At 44.6% G+C, this 20614-nt stretch overlaps 1 protein-coding gene across 1 annotated transcript in view; it reads right to left on the reverse strand.

Moving 5' to 3' along the window:
* Positions 1–20614, reverse strand: part of STAB1 (stabilin 1) — a 357595-nt gene that overhangs the window by 150904 nt on the left and 186077 nt on the right. Inside the window, exons 37-39 of the mRNA XM_040361004.1 lie at positions 15702–15788; positions 9316–9511; positions 3363–3458 (exon numbers count right to left, since the gene is read on the reverse strand). Of these exons, the coding sequence (XP_040216938.1) occupies positions 3363–3458; positions 9316–9511; positions 15702–15788 (379 nt within the window). The remainder of the gene's footprint in view (positions 1–3362; positions 3459–9315; positions 9512–15701; positions 15789–20614) is intronic.

Here is a 20614-nt window from a genome sequence, read left to right on the forward strand (position 1 = left end):
TCCCCCCACCATCGTGGGTGGGGGCGCCCCTTCATAAGGCCGACTTGGGGGCTGGCTTCGCAGGCTTGCGGTACCACTGCTTCTTGCCCCCAGTGGCTTGGCCTTGTGGCTTATTGTTAAAGCCTGATCTTGCAGGAGGCCGTCGATACTGTCTGGTATTAGAGGGCCCCTGTCCCGGGGAGGGCTGGCGCTTAAACGCGGGCCCTCAGGCTTTCTTCTTGACTGTCAAGAGAGTGCTTTTGCCGCTTGATATAGTCTGAATATATCTATCCAGATCTTCTCCGAAGAGTCGTCCTCCATGGAAGGGAAACCCTACCAGGAGTTTTTTGCATGGGGGCTCAGCCTCCCAACTCTTCAACCATAAGAGCCTTCTCATATGGATTAGAAATAAGGATAAACGTGATGCCTGCTGGATGGAGTCCTTGATAGCATCCACCGTAAAGCGTATAGCCCTCGGTATATCCGAAAATTCCTCTGCCTGCTGGGCAGGGATAAGTTTAAGCATTTGCTTAGTCTTATCTGATAATGCTTGGGTAATTCCAATAGCAGCCACAGCGGGCTGAACTATCGCCCCTGCTGAAGTAAAGGAGGCTTTCAGTAACGTTTTCCACCGGACAAGTTAAAGATTTGTTCACATAGGAGATGGCTGCGTCCACCGCCGGGGGCGCCCACCTTTTGGAGAATTTCTCCTCCATAGGATATAAAACAGAGAATTTTTTTAGGTGGTAAAAAGACTCTATCTGGCTTAATCCAATCCTGAAACATGACCTCCTCGAGTAGAGGATGGATCGGGAAAACTGCGTTGCTTTGAGGCGTTCTTAATGAGCCTAAAGCTGAAACCGCCGATACTTGAGGTTCTGGTATGGGTAACTTAAATGCCTCATGGACCATGTCCGTTAAGGCCTGAACCCACAAACTTTCCCCTTGGGAGGCTGAACCAGACCCCTCAGTATCAGATCCTTGATCTCTGAACCACCCTGGTCCAAAGCGTCAAGTCTATCCAATTCCCCTAGGGAAAGGATCTCTGTGTCTGAGGCTTCTTGCTCGGGTGACGGAGACCTAGTCCGCTTTCTACCCGATATAGCCTTAGCTATCCTTTTTGCCATTCTTTTCTCTAGTTCACCTAAAGAAACAGCAAGAACCCTCTCAGTGACAAAGCCGGGGTTGGACTGACCTGGATCAGCCCCAGCACCAGATCCCCCAGGTCCCATCAAGGCGTGCCCTGATATGTCCTGTGAGGAGAGCAGCGGCATAGCCGTGTCTGAGCCCTCGGATTTTGCGGGGGAATCCCCACCCTTTGTACCCTCTGACCCAGAAGGCATGGTACAATACCGAGGTACACCTGCTATCACCCAGCCACAGACGTAGCTAAGGGGATCTGTCGGTTTGGGAACGATAGAGACTAACGCCCAAACTGAGAAGGGAGATCAGCAGTTCTTTCCCTTCTTCTCTTTTTTTTTATTTTTTTTTATTTTTTTTGAAGAGGAAAAAGAAACCACTCTGTCTCCCACTAAGTATTGCCAATAGCCATCTGCTGAAAAAAGGAAAAGAAAACCTATCTGTAGGCTTGACAGTCCTTAGAAAAGACTGCAATTCTTCCTTTCGCCACCGGGTGTCCTCGGCGTGCTCCGCTCTGTGTCCTCCTCTCCTCTAGCTCAGGATGACACTGAGCTCTTGGCAGCTAATGGAAGGTCCTCCCCTTCCTTTATTTGTGATTCGCCGCCCACAGGGACGCGCCCCCTACCACGGAAACGGCGCGAAAATCGTTCATATCTCGGGCACTCGCGCGCCCGTCGGCGGGGGCCATCACACATGGAGGAGGACGGAGCAGCGCAGGCACCCAGGCAGGTAAGCCCTTTAGGTAGGTCACAGACCTCCTTTTAGCATGGGAAAAAGGCTCCCCTCTTACAGAGATCCCACACCTAGCGCCAGCAGCCCAGCTAAGCAACACTTACCAGGGAGGTCACATTTTACTGGGGAAAAAAGATTGAATCATCCTGTCTCTGTCATAGACATAGTGATTCCTTGCCAATGCAGAGCATACCCAGGCCTGTCCCCCTGTGCACCCCCTGTAGGGAACCTGCTAAGAACCAAGTTCCGCAAGCTCCCCCAATACTTACCTGCTCCATGCCGCAGGACTTTTGCACAGCAAGAGGTCCAATCTTCCCCCATCTCCGTGGGTAGCGTCTAGACCTTCAGGCCCTGGGTTCCTATGAAGGAGCCACTGTCCTGGGCCCATATAGCACCCTGGCAACAGAAACATTAGGCCCCCAAAGGTTTCTAAGTTCTGGGCCCAGGGTCCAGCTCTCTGAACAGAAAGCATTATGGGCTACACCCCAATGGTTTGGGGTCCGGTTGCTGACCACTTTAGCACTGAGGCCTTTGGACAGAACCGGTTAGCCCACCTTAATCCCAAGGATGTGGAGGTAAGCTAAACCATGACCAACACCTAAGACACTGGCGAAAAAACTGAGGTACTCCTCCTATGGGAGGGGGTTATATAGGGAGGGGCACTTCCTGTTTGAGATTGCCAGTGTCCATCACCTGAAGGTACTCCATATAACCCACATAGTAATGAATATGCCGCTCTGTGTCCCGTGATGTACGAGAAAGAAAAACAGCCGATTGTCATTCTGACAACTCGGCTGAATGTAATGTTAAATTTTTATTTTTTTGGGTGAACCCCTGCTTTAAATGTAGTGACCTTTTTCTAGTGATCACTGAATGTACCTTAGGCCTAAATATGATAAATGCTGACAGGTAATTTAGTTTGGAGATAAGAAAAGGCATAATAGGGTTTGATAGTGTAATGCAGTTTGTATATTCTTGTAAATATTATGCAAACATATTTGATACAGTCAATATACAGTATATACATTATATCCATCTATAGACTCACACACACACCTTTGATCCGTTGTAGCTCTTATTTTAAATGTTTTGTTTTAGATGCTTTTATAGATGCTTTTGAAACCTGGAAGTTGCATACATCTTCGGCATTATGACTTTTGCTATACAGTAAAACCTTGGTTTGCGAGCATAATTCGTTCCAGAAACATGCTTGTAATCCAAAGCACATTTTTTTTTACAGGGTATAAAAGAGAGGAGAAGCACCTCTAAGTGTAGCAATGAGTTGCTAAATGTTGTACCTTCATTAAATGTAACCATATTGCTACACTTAGAGGCTCCTCTCTTCTGTAAATGGGTTATATAGTAGAATTTAGAACTGCTTGAAGAGCAGTACTTTTTGTGTGTGAACTTTCTATGACAAAAGACTATGATCAATGTATTCATCCTGCATACTATTACTTGATTATTTAACAATAAGCCACATTGCACATATATATGAGTAGAGTAAGTACCTATGCCACAGATGGAACCAGTCCAGCCTTTATCACACTGGCACGATCCATCCCCATGGAGTCCATCATTACACTTTCCATGAACGCAATCACATTCTGTTATAAGTAAAGTATAAATTATGAAAATATGTAAAAAGATAATACAAAATATGCTGAATATTTAACAATTCTATTTTGTATTCAGGTATTGTAGTCAATATAAGCTAAGTCATGTTCATCTTGTTCTTAAAGAAGCTACTGTACATCTTAAAAGAGGTTGTAAAGTCTCATGGTTTTTCACTTTAATGCATTCAACCCCTCCTTTTTCTTACCTGAATCCGATCGTTCCAGCAAAGAGGACAAGCCCAGCGGCTCAAGCTGCTGTCTTGGCACTTCTATGGAAAGCGGCTCTCCATGGGGGCACCCAATAAAGAGGAGGAGCCAGGAGCGCCACTGGGGCACCCCAGAAAAGGAGGCTCGGGACTGCTCTATGCAAAACCCTGGCACAGAGCCGGTAAATATGATGTTTGTTATTTAAAAAAAATAAAAATAAAATACATTTACAATCACTTTATGACACCTTCGAAAATAAAAATAAATTAAACAATATTTGGAAATATAAGAATGTTCAAGATTTAACTGCCTGTACTCCTGAATTTACAAGCACAATTTCCCTAATTATAGGCATTTAGAGTGCCAGATAATAGCAGTTGGGTTAAAACAATAATTCTAATGTTGGCAGGCATCTACTCAAAGGCAAAGCAGGTACCAGGAGCGGCTCCAGGCAATTTTTTTGGGGGGGTGCTATGGTGCTTAAGGGGAAAAATTGAGGGTCGCCGCTACCGCACACCTGTGGGTGAAGCCAAAAAGTAGGTGTGGCCAGCAAGTGGATATTTCTTCATGGTCTGTGACTGTGGGATTAAAGTAGTTTGTTAGTGTCAGTTGTCAGTGTATATCTGCACAATGGTGCTTGATGGGCCGGCCCCCTGTATAATGGTGATCAACATGCCCTGACCTCTGTATATCAATAAAAAGCCAATAAAATGCAGCCCAACCCTAAACTTCTTTAATACAATTCTAAAAATGGACTTATAAATGAAAGCCCCCTTGTATGCTGGTGGTCAAGTGTGCCCCTGTATACTAGCGGTAAGGGCTTTATTTTCTCAAAGAATAGGTGCAGGATCTCAACTATGCTTCCACCTCTATACACGGGCTGTACACTGCACCTGGGCTGCCTGGACAGGGGAAATTCATCTGCAATTACACTGAATGGGATCAGCCACTTGCGTGCAAGAGCCCTGGCTTGTTTCTAAAGAGTGGGAAACAGTAGTCAGAGTCTCTATAAGGCCACTTTCACACGGATGGCTGTTCTGCCGCAGTTAAAAGCATGTTTTGTTATTTTGAAATTCAGAGAATCCTGGCACAGCGTTCACTTGCAGTCGTACATTGCGATTAGCTGCGTTTACGTGCGGCTGCGTTTAGCTGCATTGGAACATTCTTGCCATTTCTGTTCCACTGTTTTTGCTTTCTGTTTTTCTTTCCTTGTTGCCACTATCTGCAGGTGACATAGTACACTGCAGATAGCTGCATTAAATTGTTCCTGGACGCAGTCAAATAATTTTTTTCTAACTGCACCAAACCCCATGTAAAACGCAGTGTGTGAATGTAGAGTTGTAGACATAGGAAAGCATTGTCTGAGTTTAGCTGCGGTAGATAACTTGATCTATCCGCAGCTAAAAGCTGAATTCTATCCACCCGTGTAAAAGGGGCCTAAGAGCCATTGTGCTGGCAGAAACGAATGCAGGATGTCTGTTCTGTCTGTCCCATGGAGGATATTTATCAAAAGCCTTGCTGGTGTCAGAATACAGCCTGACTGGTCTTATTCTCTGGAGCTGCTCTGCTAACTGCCACTATTCCCCACTGCAGAAACGAGCATGTGCGCTTCATGCTGGCAGAAGCTGTTGCTCTCTCTCGCTTTAGACCAAGTGTAGGAAAAACCCACTGTGAATCACTGCAGCCAGGGGCCGAAAATCTCTCTGCCTCTTGTATTCTGCCCCCTGTAGCAGGCTGTGCAGTGCTGGGCTGTGTTCTCTCCTCTCCCTCCCATCCAGCTTCTGACATATGCTCTGTTGCATCTCAGAACTTAAAGAAGGCGGGTTGGGAAAGGGAGCGGGTACAGCACTTTCCTATTGGCCGAGAAGACAGCAGAGAGGCTGTATATCAATCCACCTCTGAAAACAGCCTGGGACTCATTAAAGCTTATCGGCTTATGCCGCTGGAGTCCCAAGCTTCCTGGCATCAGTACAGGATTTACAGGTAAAATAAAAAAATATCTGTGATGTGGAGAAAGCCACTTGAGGGGGGAGGGTGCGAGCAGGAGGGTCAGGACGCCCACTAACACACAGCTCCTTTCTCTATCTACAAAGTAGAGGGTGTCCTGACACTCCTGCTCGCCCCCTTAAGAGGCTTTCTCCACACCAGGGAGAAAGCCTTGCATTACTGTGTGTAGTTACAGACAGAAGAACAGGAAGTGAGGATTTCTCAGAAGAAATAAGGACATTTAAAAGCAAAATGGAAGGATGAGGTAAGTGAAGGAGGACTGCACTAAGGTAAAGGAAGCTATTTAGGGATTTTTTTTTTTACTTTAACAACCCCTTTAAGTACCTTTATTTGGCAAGCGCATTTTTCTTTCTGCATTTTTGTGCATTTTGTCAAGCAGCAACACTTGACAAAATGTGGGACTGCTACCTGCTTTTGGGCTGGCAATAAGACAGTGGCACTACAAGTATGTTGCATGCTTTAGTGCATTTTTCACATGTTTTCAAAAACACACATTTCTGGCCTCATTCCTGAAACTCCCAGGTGTGAGGAAACCTATAATGAGATAAATATGAAAAAAAGTTTTGGCTGACTTAATTCTCAATGGGCAGGATGTATGAGTTCCATAGTTTTGTTCTTCTATATACTGTAACAATATTATTATTACAATATATTTAAACTACTTTCGGTATGTGCAGGTCAAAGAGGTGTCCTTTTGATCTGTGCATAACATCAGTTAAAGCATCCTTGCAAGTAAAAAAAAAATATGTTTTTTTTTTCAATGGGCTTAAAAAAACAAACATTTTTTTTACCTTAAAAATCACAAATGTGCTGTGTTTATTAGATGCGTTTCGGGTGCCAGTAACAATTCATGGCATCCACGTGCATCTAACAAGGATAGTGTGTTCCCGTGCAGTGCAGGAAACATGCATGGAAATGCACCTTTCAAATTCTGCTGTGAACGAGCCCTCAATGTCATTTAATCACTACTAACATCTAAGGGCCAGATTCACAAAAGGGATACGACGGCGTATCCTGATACGCCGTTGTATCCCTGTTTCTATCTATGCGACTGATTCATAGAATCAGTTACGCATAGATAGGCAGAAGATCCGACAGGTGTAATGGACTTACACTGTCGGATCTTAGGATGCAGTACCGCGGCCGCCGCTGGGGGGATTTCGCGTCATAAACCAGCGTCGGGTATGCAAATTAGCAGTTACGGCGATCCACAAAACTTTTTTCCGTCGTTACGTCGCCGCAAGTGTTAGTTTGCTGTCGCAAAGATAGGGCACCTTTTACAAAGTGTAAAATTAGTACACCATGTAAAAGTATACCCGTCTTTCCCGCGTCGCTTTTGAATTTTTTTTTTTTAAAAAAAATTCCCGGCGCAAGTCTTTTTTTCACATCGCGATTCACAAAACATCGGCGCGTTGTAATTTCGCGCAAAGCACGTCAGGAAATTGGCGTCGGGAGCATTAGCAGTACGTCCGGCGCGGGAGCGCGCCTAATTTAAATGGTACCCGCCCCATTTGAATTGGCCCGCCTTGTGCCGGACGGATTTAGGATACACCGCCGCAAATTTCCAGGTAAGTGCTTTGTGGATCGGCACTTAGCCCGAAAATTTGCGGCGGTGTAACCTGAATCGGTTACGTTACACTGCGCCCGGGCTACGTGAATCTGGCCCTAAATGTCTACTTTAATGTCTTCCTCCTTTTCTCTCTTTAGCCATTACTTCTTTTGCCATTGTTAAAACATTTTTTTTTTTTATATAATTCATATTTAAACTTTTTTTTTATCATTAATTTGAGATTGTTTGCAATAAAAATATATACAAAATGCAATCAATTATTATTATTTAAAAACAAAATGGTATATTCTGTGATTTGCCCTTTTTATATTTAAATCAATATAAAAAGAACAAATCACAGAATAAAAAGTGCAGATTTTCTCTACAGTAAGGCTAGGTTCACACTACTGTGATGCGATTTTAACACTATTTGCAGTATAAGTATGTAGTTTGACTTTGGTTGTGTTTTGCATATTTTATGGGGACAAATCACACTGTAAATCTCACAAAAGTAGCACAGGACCTTTTTCTAAAGTTGCATCTCAGTTGTGCTGCACTGATGTGAACGGGCACCATCGGAAGCAATGTTATTACCATTAACATGCGATTCAGTGCGACCCAAGTTGCATCTGAAATCGCATCAGTGTCAATCAGGCCCAAGACTATGATCCACAATAAATGCTTAGGGGCCCCGCTCAGGCGGTTATGGTTCTCCATAATTAAGCCTCAAGAGCAGGGCGAAACATGTTTGTGGTGTGGTCTGGATGAATTGAGCTGAGACTGCTTTTACCTGTTAACCAATCAGGCCGGGTAAGGTGTGTGGTGGCCTGGGCTATCTCTTTCTATTTCTACAGGCCTAACTAGAAAAAGGAAAAAAAAAATGTTTTGTTTTGAATACCAATACAAAAACTGAACATGAGGTGGAAGTTAGACTTTAATACGTGTTGTTTATTAACCATTTAACACTTTGGCTTACAAGGGGCATACACGCCACTGGCGGGGCCACCTCTGCTGTGATTATTCACAGCAGAAGCCAATCTGAGAATGTTGGGCACTTGATGTGCGTCGGCACCTGCCGATCGTCGGGCAGAGACAGAATGGAGCTCTGCCTAAGTTCTGACAGGGGGGCAAGGGATGGTTTTTATGTTCCTGAAATCAGCACATACAGTACAAAAAAACACTGTCTAAGCATACAGATAACCATTTCATTGCCCTAGATGTTTAACTCCTTCCCAGCTGGCGTCATTAGTACAGTGACAGTGCATATTTTTAGCAATGATCACTCTATTAGTGTCACTGGTTCCTGTAAAGTGTCAAAAGAGTCAGTGTCTGCCGCAATATCGAAGTCCCACTATAAGTTGCAGATTGCCGCCTTTACAAGCATAAAATTAATAAAAAATTACACAATTATTAGACCATAGTTTCTAGACACTAACATTTGGGATTTTTTTTACCAAAAATATGTAGCAGAATGCACATTGGCCTAAATTTATGAAGAAATTAGATTGTTTTAAGTTCTCTTATTGGATATGTTTAAATACTGAAAGTAAAAAAATATATTTTTTTCTTTTCAAAATTTTCCTTTTTTTATTATTTCTAGCGCAAAAAATAAAAACACACTGTGGTGATCAATTACCACCAAAAGAAAGCTCTATTGCTCCATTTGTGGGGAAGAAATGACACAAATATTTGGGTACAACATTGCATGACCGTGCAATTGTCAGTTAAATGAACGCAGTGGTTAAGGCCTAAATCACACAGGCGTACTTAAGCATACACCAGTGCGAGGGCTGTGTTGTCCCACATGGTGTTCTGTGTAGACAGTCCTATTAATGTCAATTGGAACACGCACCCACACGCCTGTCAAATTGGGATAAGTGACTGTGCGCACAGCCACTGCATCCCAAAGTGACTTGATGCACAGGGATGCTCGGAACACCATTGCATCCCCATGTGGGCAAACGTGGCCCTCGGATGGGTGTATGCTGTAGTAAACTTGTTTGCATGAGGCCTAATGATTTACAAATAAATGTAAGATCTGTCAAATATCGGTTTCTCTGATAGTATGGATATAGTTAACGTCACCTGATTTGCAGTCAGCCCCATATCTTCCAGCTTCACAGGTTTCACATGCAGTTCCATGAAAACCTTCTTTACAGATACATTCTCCAGTGCCCGTGATCATATCCTGGCACTTTCCATTATTAGAGCAGGAATTATTTAGTCCTCCTGGACACAAGAGACACTGATGTCCATAATATCCCATACAGCACTGTGGAGTCTGGAAAAAAATGCAAAGTATATAAAAAAATGTTTGAATCCGCAATTTCCTATTATTTGTATTTTGGACATCTGGCATCTTGAGCTTTGAATACTGCCAGTCTTATGCCTAGATAGTGAAATACAATGAAGATTATTGTAAGTAATTTAACAAACCTCTGAGGCTGAGAAGTTCTCAGAAGCCGATTGTAGTCCCAATTCTCTCAAATCCATGTTTTGGCAAAAGCTAGCACTGATGTTACAAGTGATCATCAGTCTGAGGGGAGGGGAAAAGTTGGTAGTTTACTGGTGCCCAATTGTCTGAGGCTGGCTTCACACTATTGTGAATTGGATACGGGTTTTCCTTGACCTGTTACATGCTTTTGTCATACAGTAGGGGGAAAATAGGTAAATGCACAAATGACAACAAACCATTTGCATTTTCATAACAGGAGCCCAAACTCTAACAGCTCATTTTAAGACACAGAGTTGATAGAGGGACCTCCGACCAATTGTCATAAGAGGGGAGGTTGTTCTGTCCACACGCCACTGATACTGGAGTGCCCTACATAGATGTTCTTAAGGGTCCTTTCACACGTGCGAACCGTTTTTTAGATCAGTTTTTTATCATCAGGTTTTTCATCCGTTTTACATCCGTTTTTCATCCGTTTTTCATCCGTTGTCATCCGTTTTTTCATCCGTTTTTTTTTTTGTTAGAACTTTATTTTGATTACATATTTTGATGAAAAACGGATGTTAGCGGATCGGATGTTAAACGGATCGTCCGCTAACATCCGTTTTTCGTCCGTTCCGTTTTTTTGACGGAAGAAAAATAGGGTTTACGTCCGTTAAAAAAAACGGAGCTTAACGGAGACGGATGTTAACGGACGTTAGCGGATGCTCATCCGCTAACGTTCGCTATCCCATTGGAAAGCATTGCAGTCCGTAAACGGACGTATGAAAAAACGGACGAACGGTCCGCACGTGTGAAAGGACCCTTAGGCTCTGGTGTTACAGGCACACTGATCTCTTCCTCTTCTTCCTGCACATCCGTTTCAATGAAGGAAAAAATCCTCAGAATCTGCTGCCAGCAAGGAAGATTGGGGGTCTTCTAGATCCTCCAGAGGTTTATTCCGAGGTAAAAATTCAGGAGCCTTTGGTCTGAGAATCCCAATGTCTGTCACCTTGAATAGAGAAGAAGGGGGGGGGGAGCAGACTCTGGCATTTGAGATAGCCACAAACTGTCTATTCCCATCTCTTCACCTTCGCTGTCCTCATCGTCTACAGACTTAGATCTAGAAACTGGTCAGGATCTTTGTGAAGCTGTAAGTGCAGGCTGTAAATCTGGCTGTGGGGGAACAAGAACTGCTTCCAACAGGGGTAACAGTTGATTGCGATGCCATGTCTTTAACGGACATGTGCTTCCCCGTTTTGACAACTGTAGAGCTTGAGGGCTTCTTGAACTCTGAAACTTATTCATCAGGTGGAACAGTGGGCTTGGCAGTCAGCAGGGCTATCATCTCTATCAGCTGCAAACACCTGAGTTCTTAAAGAGCTCGACCCTTAGGGTCGCTATCCACTGCTCTGGCCACCCTGACCCCAACAACAGATCCATACCTCTGGCTCTTCTTTTAGTTCTCCAGCATGGCCTCCTCTTCTTGCACAGTCCGAATCAGATCTGGGTACTTTAAGATGCCACCATCTTGCTGGGTTCTCAGCATGAGGGTGATGGGGTTCAAGGGCTGGGCCCCCCTTTAAGACTTGTTGGGCCTGGACCTCGTCCACCTTGCGGGAGTTATACCTTTCTTCAGCAAGATTTGATGCAGGATCTTGTTCAAACTTTTCATGTAATCAGATGGCTTCATCCCTCATTTTGGCAAGTGGGCTCCAACTGATACATGAGATCAGAAACCTTTTCTGAGTGGCCAAATATGCAGAACGTTCAGGTAGTCCTGGAGAACACAATCTTGCTTGCTGAGCTTCAAATTGTGGATGGCTTCTGAGGCAAGCCCTCTTAAACTCTCTGTGATTCTCTGTTTCTTGTGGGTCTCAGGAATGTCCCATTTATTCAAGGCTTTGGTGGCCTGGTCCAGCCACTCTTCAAAATTGTCCCCCTCTGTAGGCACTAGTTGTCCTCCAGAAAAGGCTCAGAGTTTCCTATACCCAGTTGCAGAGTATGTTGAAGTGTCTTTCTGACATTTTGACACAAAGTCCCCCAGTGCAGCAAAGACTCTGATTCAATCGTGGCCAGTGGTGCCGTAGAAGGGACTTATTCTCGGTGGCCTCATCTTGGCTGGAACTGGCTGGACACTTGTCTAGTGCGTTTAGCTGGGTAAGACAGAACTCAGTATTGTTACACATTGCACACTGGCCCCTCTGAAACTGTCTGGAATTCCTTGCTTTCATTCTAGCAGGGAGGTCCCATTATCTTTTTTTTTAATTCAATACTTTTTTTTATTGTTTTCATACAAATATACAGAAAAGTTTACAGATTCAATTTTTTTATATACTTAGTGCATTTTATGTGCATACAAAGGATTAATTGCAAACAATTAAACGTGTCCTTTCATCCCCTGCCCACCCCTCCCTCTCTCCTATCTTACTTTTAAAATGCATACACGTTTTTTAATTCCATTCTTTCCCTTAGGTTGTTTTTCCTTTTTCTCTTTTTTTTCTCCCTTAATTTAAAGTGAGCGTCCTATTTTACATAACCAGTGCTCCCATATTGCCTTAAATTTTTTAAGGTTTCCCCTTCTAATCCATGTTCCCCTTTCCTTCCCAATTGTGCTATTCATTACATTAAACCATTCCTCTGCTGTGGGTGGGTTTTGTGCTTGCCATTTTAGTGCTATTAATTTCCTTGCCTGGAACAGGCATCTTATAACTGCTTCTAATGTGTCCCTCTGTCCCATTCCCTCCTCGATGCATCCTAATAGACAAACTCTGGCTTCAAGTTCCAGAGCTGTACTAAAAGTTGCATTTATAATGTCCAAAATTTTTACCCAATATCTATGCAATTTTGGGCATTTCCACATCATGTGGATGAGGTCCCCTGTATTTTAACATCTGGGACATTTATCATCCTGCTTCCATCCGAATCCATATAATTTCTTTGGGGTATAGTAGACCCGGTTTCGGAGGAATAAGTGGGAAACCCGTTGTGACGGGGCTAATGAGACTCTTGTCCCTAGGGAGGTCCCATTATCTGGTTTATCATCAATCACCCATACCTTCCTGTCTGCTCCCCTCTGTTCCTCAACACACAGGTGCAAATAATAAATGCAATGTCATAAACATTCAAAAACAGCTAATTGTAAGGAAATTTAACCTGCTCTTTGCCCTGGTTCACACTGGGTATGATTTGGAACGATTTGAAATGCGATTTGACATGTCAAATCGCATCTCAAATCGGCGGCAATTGTCGGCAATGGCACTGTCCTAATCAGTGCGACGCCACATCTGCGATTTCAAAAAGTAGTTCCTGTACTACTTTTTGCGATTTCGGGCCGCGATTTACATTAAATTGCGGCCGAAATCGCAGCAAAATCGCGGCCGCGAAATCGCGGTAAAATCGCGCATTTTACCGCAAATTTTGAATTCGCAGCAGTGTGAACCTAGGCTTTCAGAGAGTTCTAGGCAAATTCAAGCTCTGAGCATAGTAAAGGCAATCCCTGTAATGGGTAGGAAGGTTTTAAGGTAGTCCTGTATTTCAAAGATGCAATTCTTTGGTCTTCAGCTAGCCTTTTTGGAAATTGTATGTGAAGAATTCCTGAAAAGCAGAGCAAAGCAACTTGACTGACTTAGCTGTAATAATCAGAGAAACAGAATCTTCCTGTGTTGGCAAGATGCAAATGAGATTGCAGCGACTGCTGGTTTAACCACTTAAGACCCGGACCAAAATGCAGGTAAAGGACCCGGCCAGTTTTTGCGATTCGGCACTGCGCTGCTTTAACTGACAATTGCGCGGTCGTGCGACGTAGCTCCCAAACAAAATTGGCGTCCTTTTTTTTCCCCACAAATAGAGCTTTCTTTTGGTGGTATTTGATCACCTCTGCGGTTTTTATTTTGTGCGCTATAAACGAAAATAGAGCGAAAATTTTGAAAAAAAATGCAATATTTTTTCCTTTTTGCTATAATAAATATCCCCCAAAAATATATAAAAAAAGATTTTTTTCCTCAGTTTAGGCCAATACGTATTCTTCTACCTATTTTTTGGTAAAACAAAAAAATCGTAATAAGCGTTTATCAATTGGTTTGCGCAAAATTTATAGTGTTTACAAAATAGGGGATAGTTTTATTGCATTTTTATTAATATTTTTTTTTTTACTACTAATGGCGGCGATCAGCGTTTTTTTTCGTGACCGCGACATTATGGTGGACACATCGGATAATTTTGACACATTTTTGGGCCAATTGTCATTTTCACAGCAAAAAATGCTATAAAAATGCATTGTTTACTGTGAAAATGACAATTGCAGTTTGGGAGTTAACCACTTGGGGGGCGCTGAAGGGGTTAAGTGTGACCTCATATGTGTTTCTAACTGTAGGGGGGCGGGGCTGAACGTGTAACATCATTGATCGCGTTTCCCTATATCAGGGAACACACGATCAATGACAGGGCCACAGTGAAGAACGGGGAAGCTGTGTTTACACACAGCTCTCCTCGTTCTTCAGCTCCGGGGACCGATCGCGGGACTCCAGCGGCGATCGGGACCCGGTCACGGAGCTTCGGACCGGGTCGCAGGCGCGCGCCCGCGACCCACGGCTGGGCACTTAAGGAGGACCTACAGGTACGCGCTTGTGCCCAGCCGTGCCATTCTGCCGACGTATATGTGCAGGAGGCGGTCCTTAAGTGGTTTAAGGGTATTGTATCCTGTGGAACTACAGGTAACAGCGAGGTGAATGAAGACAGTGGTGTCTGTATACAGTGTCTATGTGAATGGGTGGCCTTCTCTTTTATCCCTACAGGCAATAGTAAGTGAATGAAGACAATGGTGTCTGTATACAGTGTCTATATGAATGGATGGGCAGATACCCACTCACCAAATACTGTAACAAATGAAGCTGGTGGTGATGAAAGTGACTTTACAGGCTCTCCCTCTGGTTCCTGGCTCAGGGGATAATGTCTGACCTTCGCTGTGGCCTACCTGGATCATCTACTGTGCGATTTAGATGGAGCAGAACCGGCCTACAGGCTACCGCTGGACAGTAAAGCAGTGCTGTTCGTAGGTGCTCCAAAAATGCACGTGTGGTGACTCCTCTTGTGCAGGCCGCAACTCAGCCTCAGCACTCTCCAACACAGAGCCCCCACTTGCACATCCGGGCCAGCGTCCCAAGAGAGTGATCCAGGCCTAGCACAGCTTTTTTATCAGCTCTACCAGAAGTCTGTTCTTCTCTGCGAGCCAGCTGGTAGTTGTAGTTCCCAGCATTTCAACTAGAAAGAGAAACTTGAGCCCTGGGACTACAATTCCCTGTATGCTTTGCTCTCTGGTGGTAATTGCCTTGCTGGCAGGATGTGATCACACAGTCTTAGCTGGCACTAGAGGGAAATACACAAGAAAATAAAGACTTGATAGAGCCATAAGACCGAGTGGAGATGCATGTGTGCCATCACAGACAATCCATTTGTTTTGTTTCTAAAAGGAGAGGGGAGTGGTTTAGGAGCAGAAAGAAACCAGCAAGATTTACTTCCAGGTGTAACAATAGCAAATGGGTCAGGTGTTCAGGTGGTTAGCTCGCAGGGTTGTATAGTGTCCACATACATAAGATCTGACCATATAAGGTGCCTATCACGTTTTGTCTATTTATAACTTGGACAGAGGAGAAAGAAGAGGAAAACTGCTACAGATAAAAGGGAAAGCACCTAAAAAGGTACCTGCACATATCTGCAGGAATCTACAAAACCTTCTTGTGATGGCTGAAAACTGGGCCATTCTGACAGAGTTCAAACACTTCCATGTAATGTGGGAGCTTGCTGCTAAGCCCTGTCTCCACACATTCCTATTGGCCCATCATTATGATGGGCCACTTCACTAGCCAATAGGATTGTGAAGTAGATAGGAAGGGGTGGGCAAGTGTCATCACTATCTAGATTGTTGCAGATATGACAAACCATCTCATTAAAATGTTGAATAGTCAATCGTGATAATCAAAGCATTTTTGCTGAATATACATTTTTAGAATTCGTTCTCAAACTTAAAACGTGTACTTACAACTTTTGTGAAAATACAATTAAATCTGCAGCCCACCACCTCATTGTTCCTCCTTTTGTAGACACATATTCCTGAACCCAGAGGTTTCTGTGTGGAAAATATAGACTTGTAAATTACATGTGCAATGAATTTTATTGAAAGTTGTCTCAATACAATTCAAGAAACGCTGAACTTCTCAATGCAATTCTCAAACACACAAAAATAGGATTTTTATAACAGCTTACCTGTAAAATCCTTTTCTTGGAGTACATCACGGGACACAGAGTCTAGTACTTACTAAGTGGGTTATATGTTCCACCTTCAGGTGCTGGACACTGGTGTAATCAATTAGAACAGAAAGTTCCCTCCCTATATAACCCCTCCCATACTGGGAGCGCCTCAGTTTTTGTAGCAAAGCAATAAGTGTCCCAATATCTCCAAACAAGAGGGACGGGAACTCTGTGTCCCGTGATGTACTCCAAGAAAAGGATTTCACAGGTAAGCTGTTATAAAAATCCTATTTTCTTTATCGTACATCACGGGACACAGAGTCTAGTACTTACTAAGTGGAATGTCCCAGAGCAATGCTTACTGAGGGGAGGGAGACACCAACAACGCAGACCGCCATCAGACATGAGGACCTCTAATGCTGCCTGCAGCATACTGCGCGAAAAGGCTGCATCCTCCTGCCGTCTTATGTTCACCTGATAGGGATTAGTGAACGTAAGCAAACACGGCCAAGTTACGGCCTGGCAAATCTGAGTCATAAAGGCTTGGTAATGCACCCCGCATGAAGTGCTTACTATCCTGGTAGGGTGCACCCCAAAGGAAACAGGGGAAGCCCTCTCTTTAACCACAAGCCTGAATAATAACCTGATGAATCAAAATTTGACAACAGTTGATTTAGACGCTGCCTGCCCTCTCCTGGGGCCTTCTGGTAGCGCAACAAACATCAGTCTTCTGTATCCGAGCAGCCGCTTCAGATAGGTCTTGACCTCTCTTACTCTAACGAGAGAGTGTGTAGCCATTTTAATAGCTGATCTGAACACTGCCCGCCCACATCTCGGGTCTTCTGGCAGCAAAACAAAATGTTAGGTTTCTATATCTGAAGCCTTCAGATAGATCTTTAACTGCTCTCATCTCTATTGAGAGAAAGCAATAACCTTTCCTTCCGCGGACCAAGGTTTTGAAAAAAAGGAAGGCAAGAATATCTTGATTCAAATAAACACTAGATCCTTCTAGTAAATAAGGTTGGGTGAGGATTTAACATCACCCTCCTGTAAAAATAATTAAGTATGGCTCTATACAAAGAAAGTTGACAATACTCTCTTGCGGAGGCAACCGCAACCAAGAACACCAATTCCCTCTTCAGAAAGATGAAGGGAATTATGGTGCATCAGCCCAAGGTGCTGATCCTGTAAGCCGACAAAACTAGATCCAATCCTTCGAGCACAAGGGCGACCTAACTGGCGGATTTATACACGCCACCCCTTGTATAACGGCCCGGATCAAGAGTGTGACACAAGCGACCTTTGAAAATATTGACAAGGCCGAGATCAGATCCTTGATGGAACTTAAGGTTAGCTCCATCTCCTTTCCAAGGGAGGAAGGCAAGAATTTTACCTATGACATACAACCAAGAGTGCCACCCCTTGGTTTCCCACCAGGAACATGGGCCTTCCAGATCCTAGGATATCTGGTCCTGGAGGCCAACTCTCCTGTAGGAATCAATGTAATTGCCGCTGATTCTGGAAGCCCCGATCCTCAAGAACGTGGGCTATAACAGCCAGACCATTAATACCCATGTATGCAAGACATGATGTAACCCTGCGAAGCAGGCCTGGCCAAGCTGTAAGGGACCCTGGGTCCTTCTGATCAGGTAACCCTGTGTAATCCTGCATCTTTATGCACTCCAGCATCTTTATGCGATCTTAGGCATTTCTGTGGAAACAAGCCTCTCTGTGTGACCAAATATCCTTGGGTAATCAAGGACTCGGGCTATCAGGTAACCATGTGTGACCCCGCATCTTTATGCACTACAGCATCTTTATGCGAACTTCGGCATTCCTATGGAAACAAGCCTCTCTGTGTGCCCAAAATCCTTGGGTAATCAAGGACTCGGGTTATCAGGTAACCATGTGTGATCCCGCATCTTTATGCACTTAAGCATTTTTATGCGATTTTAGGCATTCCTGTGGAAACAAGCCTCTCTTTGTGACCAAATATCCTTGGGTATTCAAGGACTCAGGTGATCAGGTAACCATGTATGATCCAGCATCCTTATGCACTGAAGCATTTTTATGCGATTTTAGGCACTTTGATGTGATTAAGCATCCTTATGTGACCATGTAAAATCATACAAACAAAAACATGTATCTTTATGTGATCAACAATAAAACATGTTCTGTTACCTGTTTTTACCCCACATGCATTTTGAACATTCCAAACTCATGTATTTCATGCAAACATGCGGACTGGTAAAGAGGCAGTTATGCTCTGCAGATGTGCGTCTCCGCAAACCTGCGACATTAGCCATGTGCACCAGCAACTGTGCATCCCCCAGTTTTGCATTTGGTTAGCCTGAAGCCAACACCAGGATAAGGACCTTATGGAGACAGAGGCTCTGGCCATCTAGGCTGAGGGAAGTTATATGCAGCTTGAATCTGTGAAAAGACTGCAGCTGCAACTAGAGCTTGTGGGGCTTCTGATAGCTTCTCCTCATTAGGCTGCACCTGTTATCTGTTCTCTTGACAGTGAACCTTCATCCTCAGGTCTTTCAATCCCCTTGTTTGAGGATTTAGAGCAGGGAAAGGGGCACACCCTGTTTTCTGCTTGTGAGGATGCTGTGAATAGCAGTTAACCTCTTATAGACCCATAAATGCAATGCAACAAAACATATGCAGAGTGACTGTGATGTTGGGGGAGGCTGCAACGCCTGACAGGGCTGATAGCTCATTATGTGAGCTGTCTTAAGTCTCTACAGGGGAGGATAGTATCATGCAAGCATGATAAAGGGCCACCAGATTCAGGTGGCGATACCCCTTATATTCCTACCCCTGAACCCTCTTTTACGTGGAGACAAAAATAGTCCGAAGCCAAAAGCAGAGGAACTTAACCCTGGTGCATCAACAGCTGAACTTAGTCTAGCAAAATAATGCCTGCTAATCTGCACAGCTAGATGCTGAGTAGGCGTCTTAGATGAATCTGTATCCAATCCACACGAGGTGCTTACGCCAAGCTACTGTGTCCCCCTGGCTTTACAGAGCTCTGACGTCTGGGCCTTTTAAAGGGGCCGCCCTACGTCTGCACCATGAGCTGGCGAGCGTGTGCGCCAGCGGCAACCACATCGTCCCCCAGCCTACAAAGCGCGCCCCCCCTTGCGCGCGTAGGGGAATGGTGGAGGCGGGGGGGGAGAGAGATCCCCCAAGGAGCTGGACCCGGACTACGAGGAACCCCCCCATCGTGGCAGAGCCTGAAGCGGAGGAAGTAAGCCGCACCATAGATCAGCTAACCTTGAGCTTCCGTTCCTGGAAAGCATGGTAAGCGAAACACCAGGCATGTCTTTTTACTGCCTTTAGTGGTGGAAAACAGATGAGACATGCAGCTACTCAGGGGGGTACCAGCCCCCTCAAGGGGAGATCTATGGGTACTACAGCCATCTTGTCTCAACAGACATAGTGGTTTCTTTGCCCAGGCACACATGCATTAAAGGCAAGACCCAATAGCCCCTTCAGCAGAGGACTAGGACCAGCTAGGGGAGGTATATGGGTGCCAGAGCCATCCTGTCTCAAAAGACATATAGCTAGATTCACAGAGAATGGTTTAAACTTACGGCGGCGTAGCTTAGCGTGTTTAGGCTACGCCGCCGTAAGTTAGCTAGGCAAGTACATGATTCACAATGTACTTGCCTGCTAAGTTACGGCGGCCTAGCCTAAAGCGGGCGGGCGTAAGGGCGCCTAATTCAAATGTGTGTAAGGGGGCGTGTTTTATGTTAATGGAGCTTGACCTTACGTTTTTGAAGTTTTTTTTTAACTGCGCATGCGCCGGGCACCTACATTTCCCAGTGTGCATTGCGGCCAAGTACGCCGCACGGGCCTATTGATTTCGATGTGGACGTAAACTACGTAAATCCCTATTCACGGACGACTTACGCAAACGACGTAAAAAATTCGAATTTCGACGCGGGAACGGCGGCCATACTTAACATTACTCCATTCCAACTAGGGCCTAGCTCTAACTTTAAGCTGCCTATCTCTAACGTAAACGGCGTAAAAGTACTGCGTCGGCCGGGTGTACGTTTGTGAATCGGCGTATCTACTAATTTACATATTCTACGCCGACCGCAATGGAAGCGCCACCTAGCGGCCAGCAAAAATATTGCAACCTAAGATAGGACGGCGCAAGCCATCGTATCTTAGATATGTTTAAGTGTATCTCTGATTGAGAATACACTTAAACATAAGTCGGCGTAGATTCTTTCTTTCTGAATCTACCTAATAGTGGTTAAGTTGCCCATGCATAAAAGCATAAAAATAGGCGAGACCCATAGTCCCCAATGGAAGACCTACTGTCGAACCAAGTTCTGTAGGCCTCCTCTTACCTTTCCACACCGCAGGGTGTTGCCAAGCAAGAGGCCCAATCTTCACCCTTCACCGTGGGTATTGTCTCAGACCTTCAGGGACCGGGTCCATGGCCAGGAACACCACTCCCCTGGACCTATAAAGCACCCTGGCAGCAGAAAACATTTGGTCCTTGGTAAGGAACAAATTACTGGAACCCAGGGTCCAGCCCTCCGAAGAGAGGCATTATAGGCAAAACCTTGTTCTTCGTACCGAGGCTCGGATAACGTCCACTTTGGTTATGAAGCACCTTGGACGGATCCGGATTCTATGGAGGCTTTTTAAATCCAGCATGGATCCCTCCAGTGGAGCTCC

Source organism: Rana temporaria, chromosome 7 (genome assembly GCF_905171775.1).
Source record: "Rana temporaria chromosome 7, aRanTem1.1, whole genome shotgun sequence".
Classification (NCBI taxonomy): domain Eukaryota; kingdom Metazoa; phylum Chordata; class Amphibia; order Anura; family Ranidae; genus Rana; species Rana temporaria.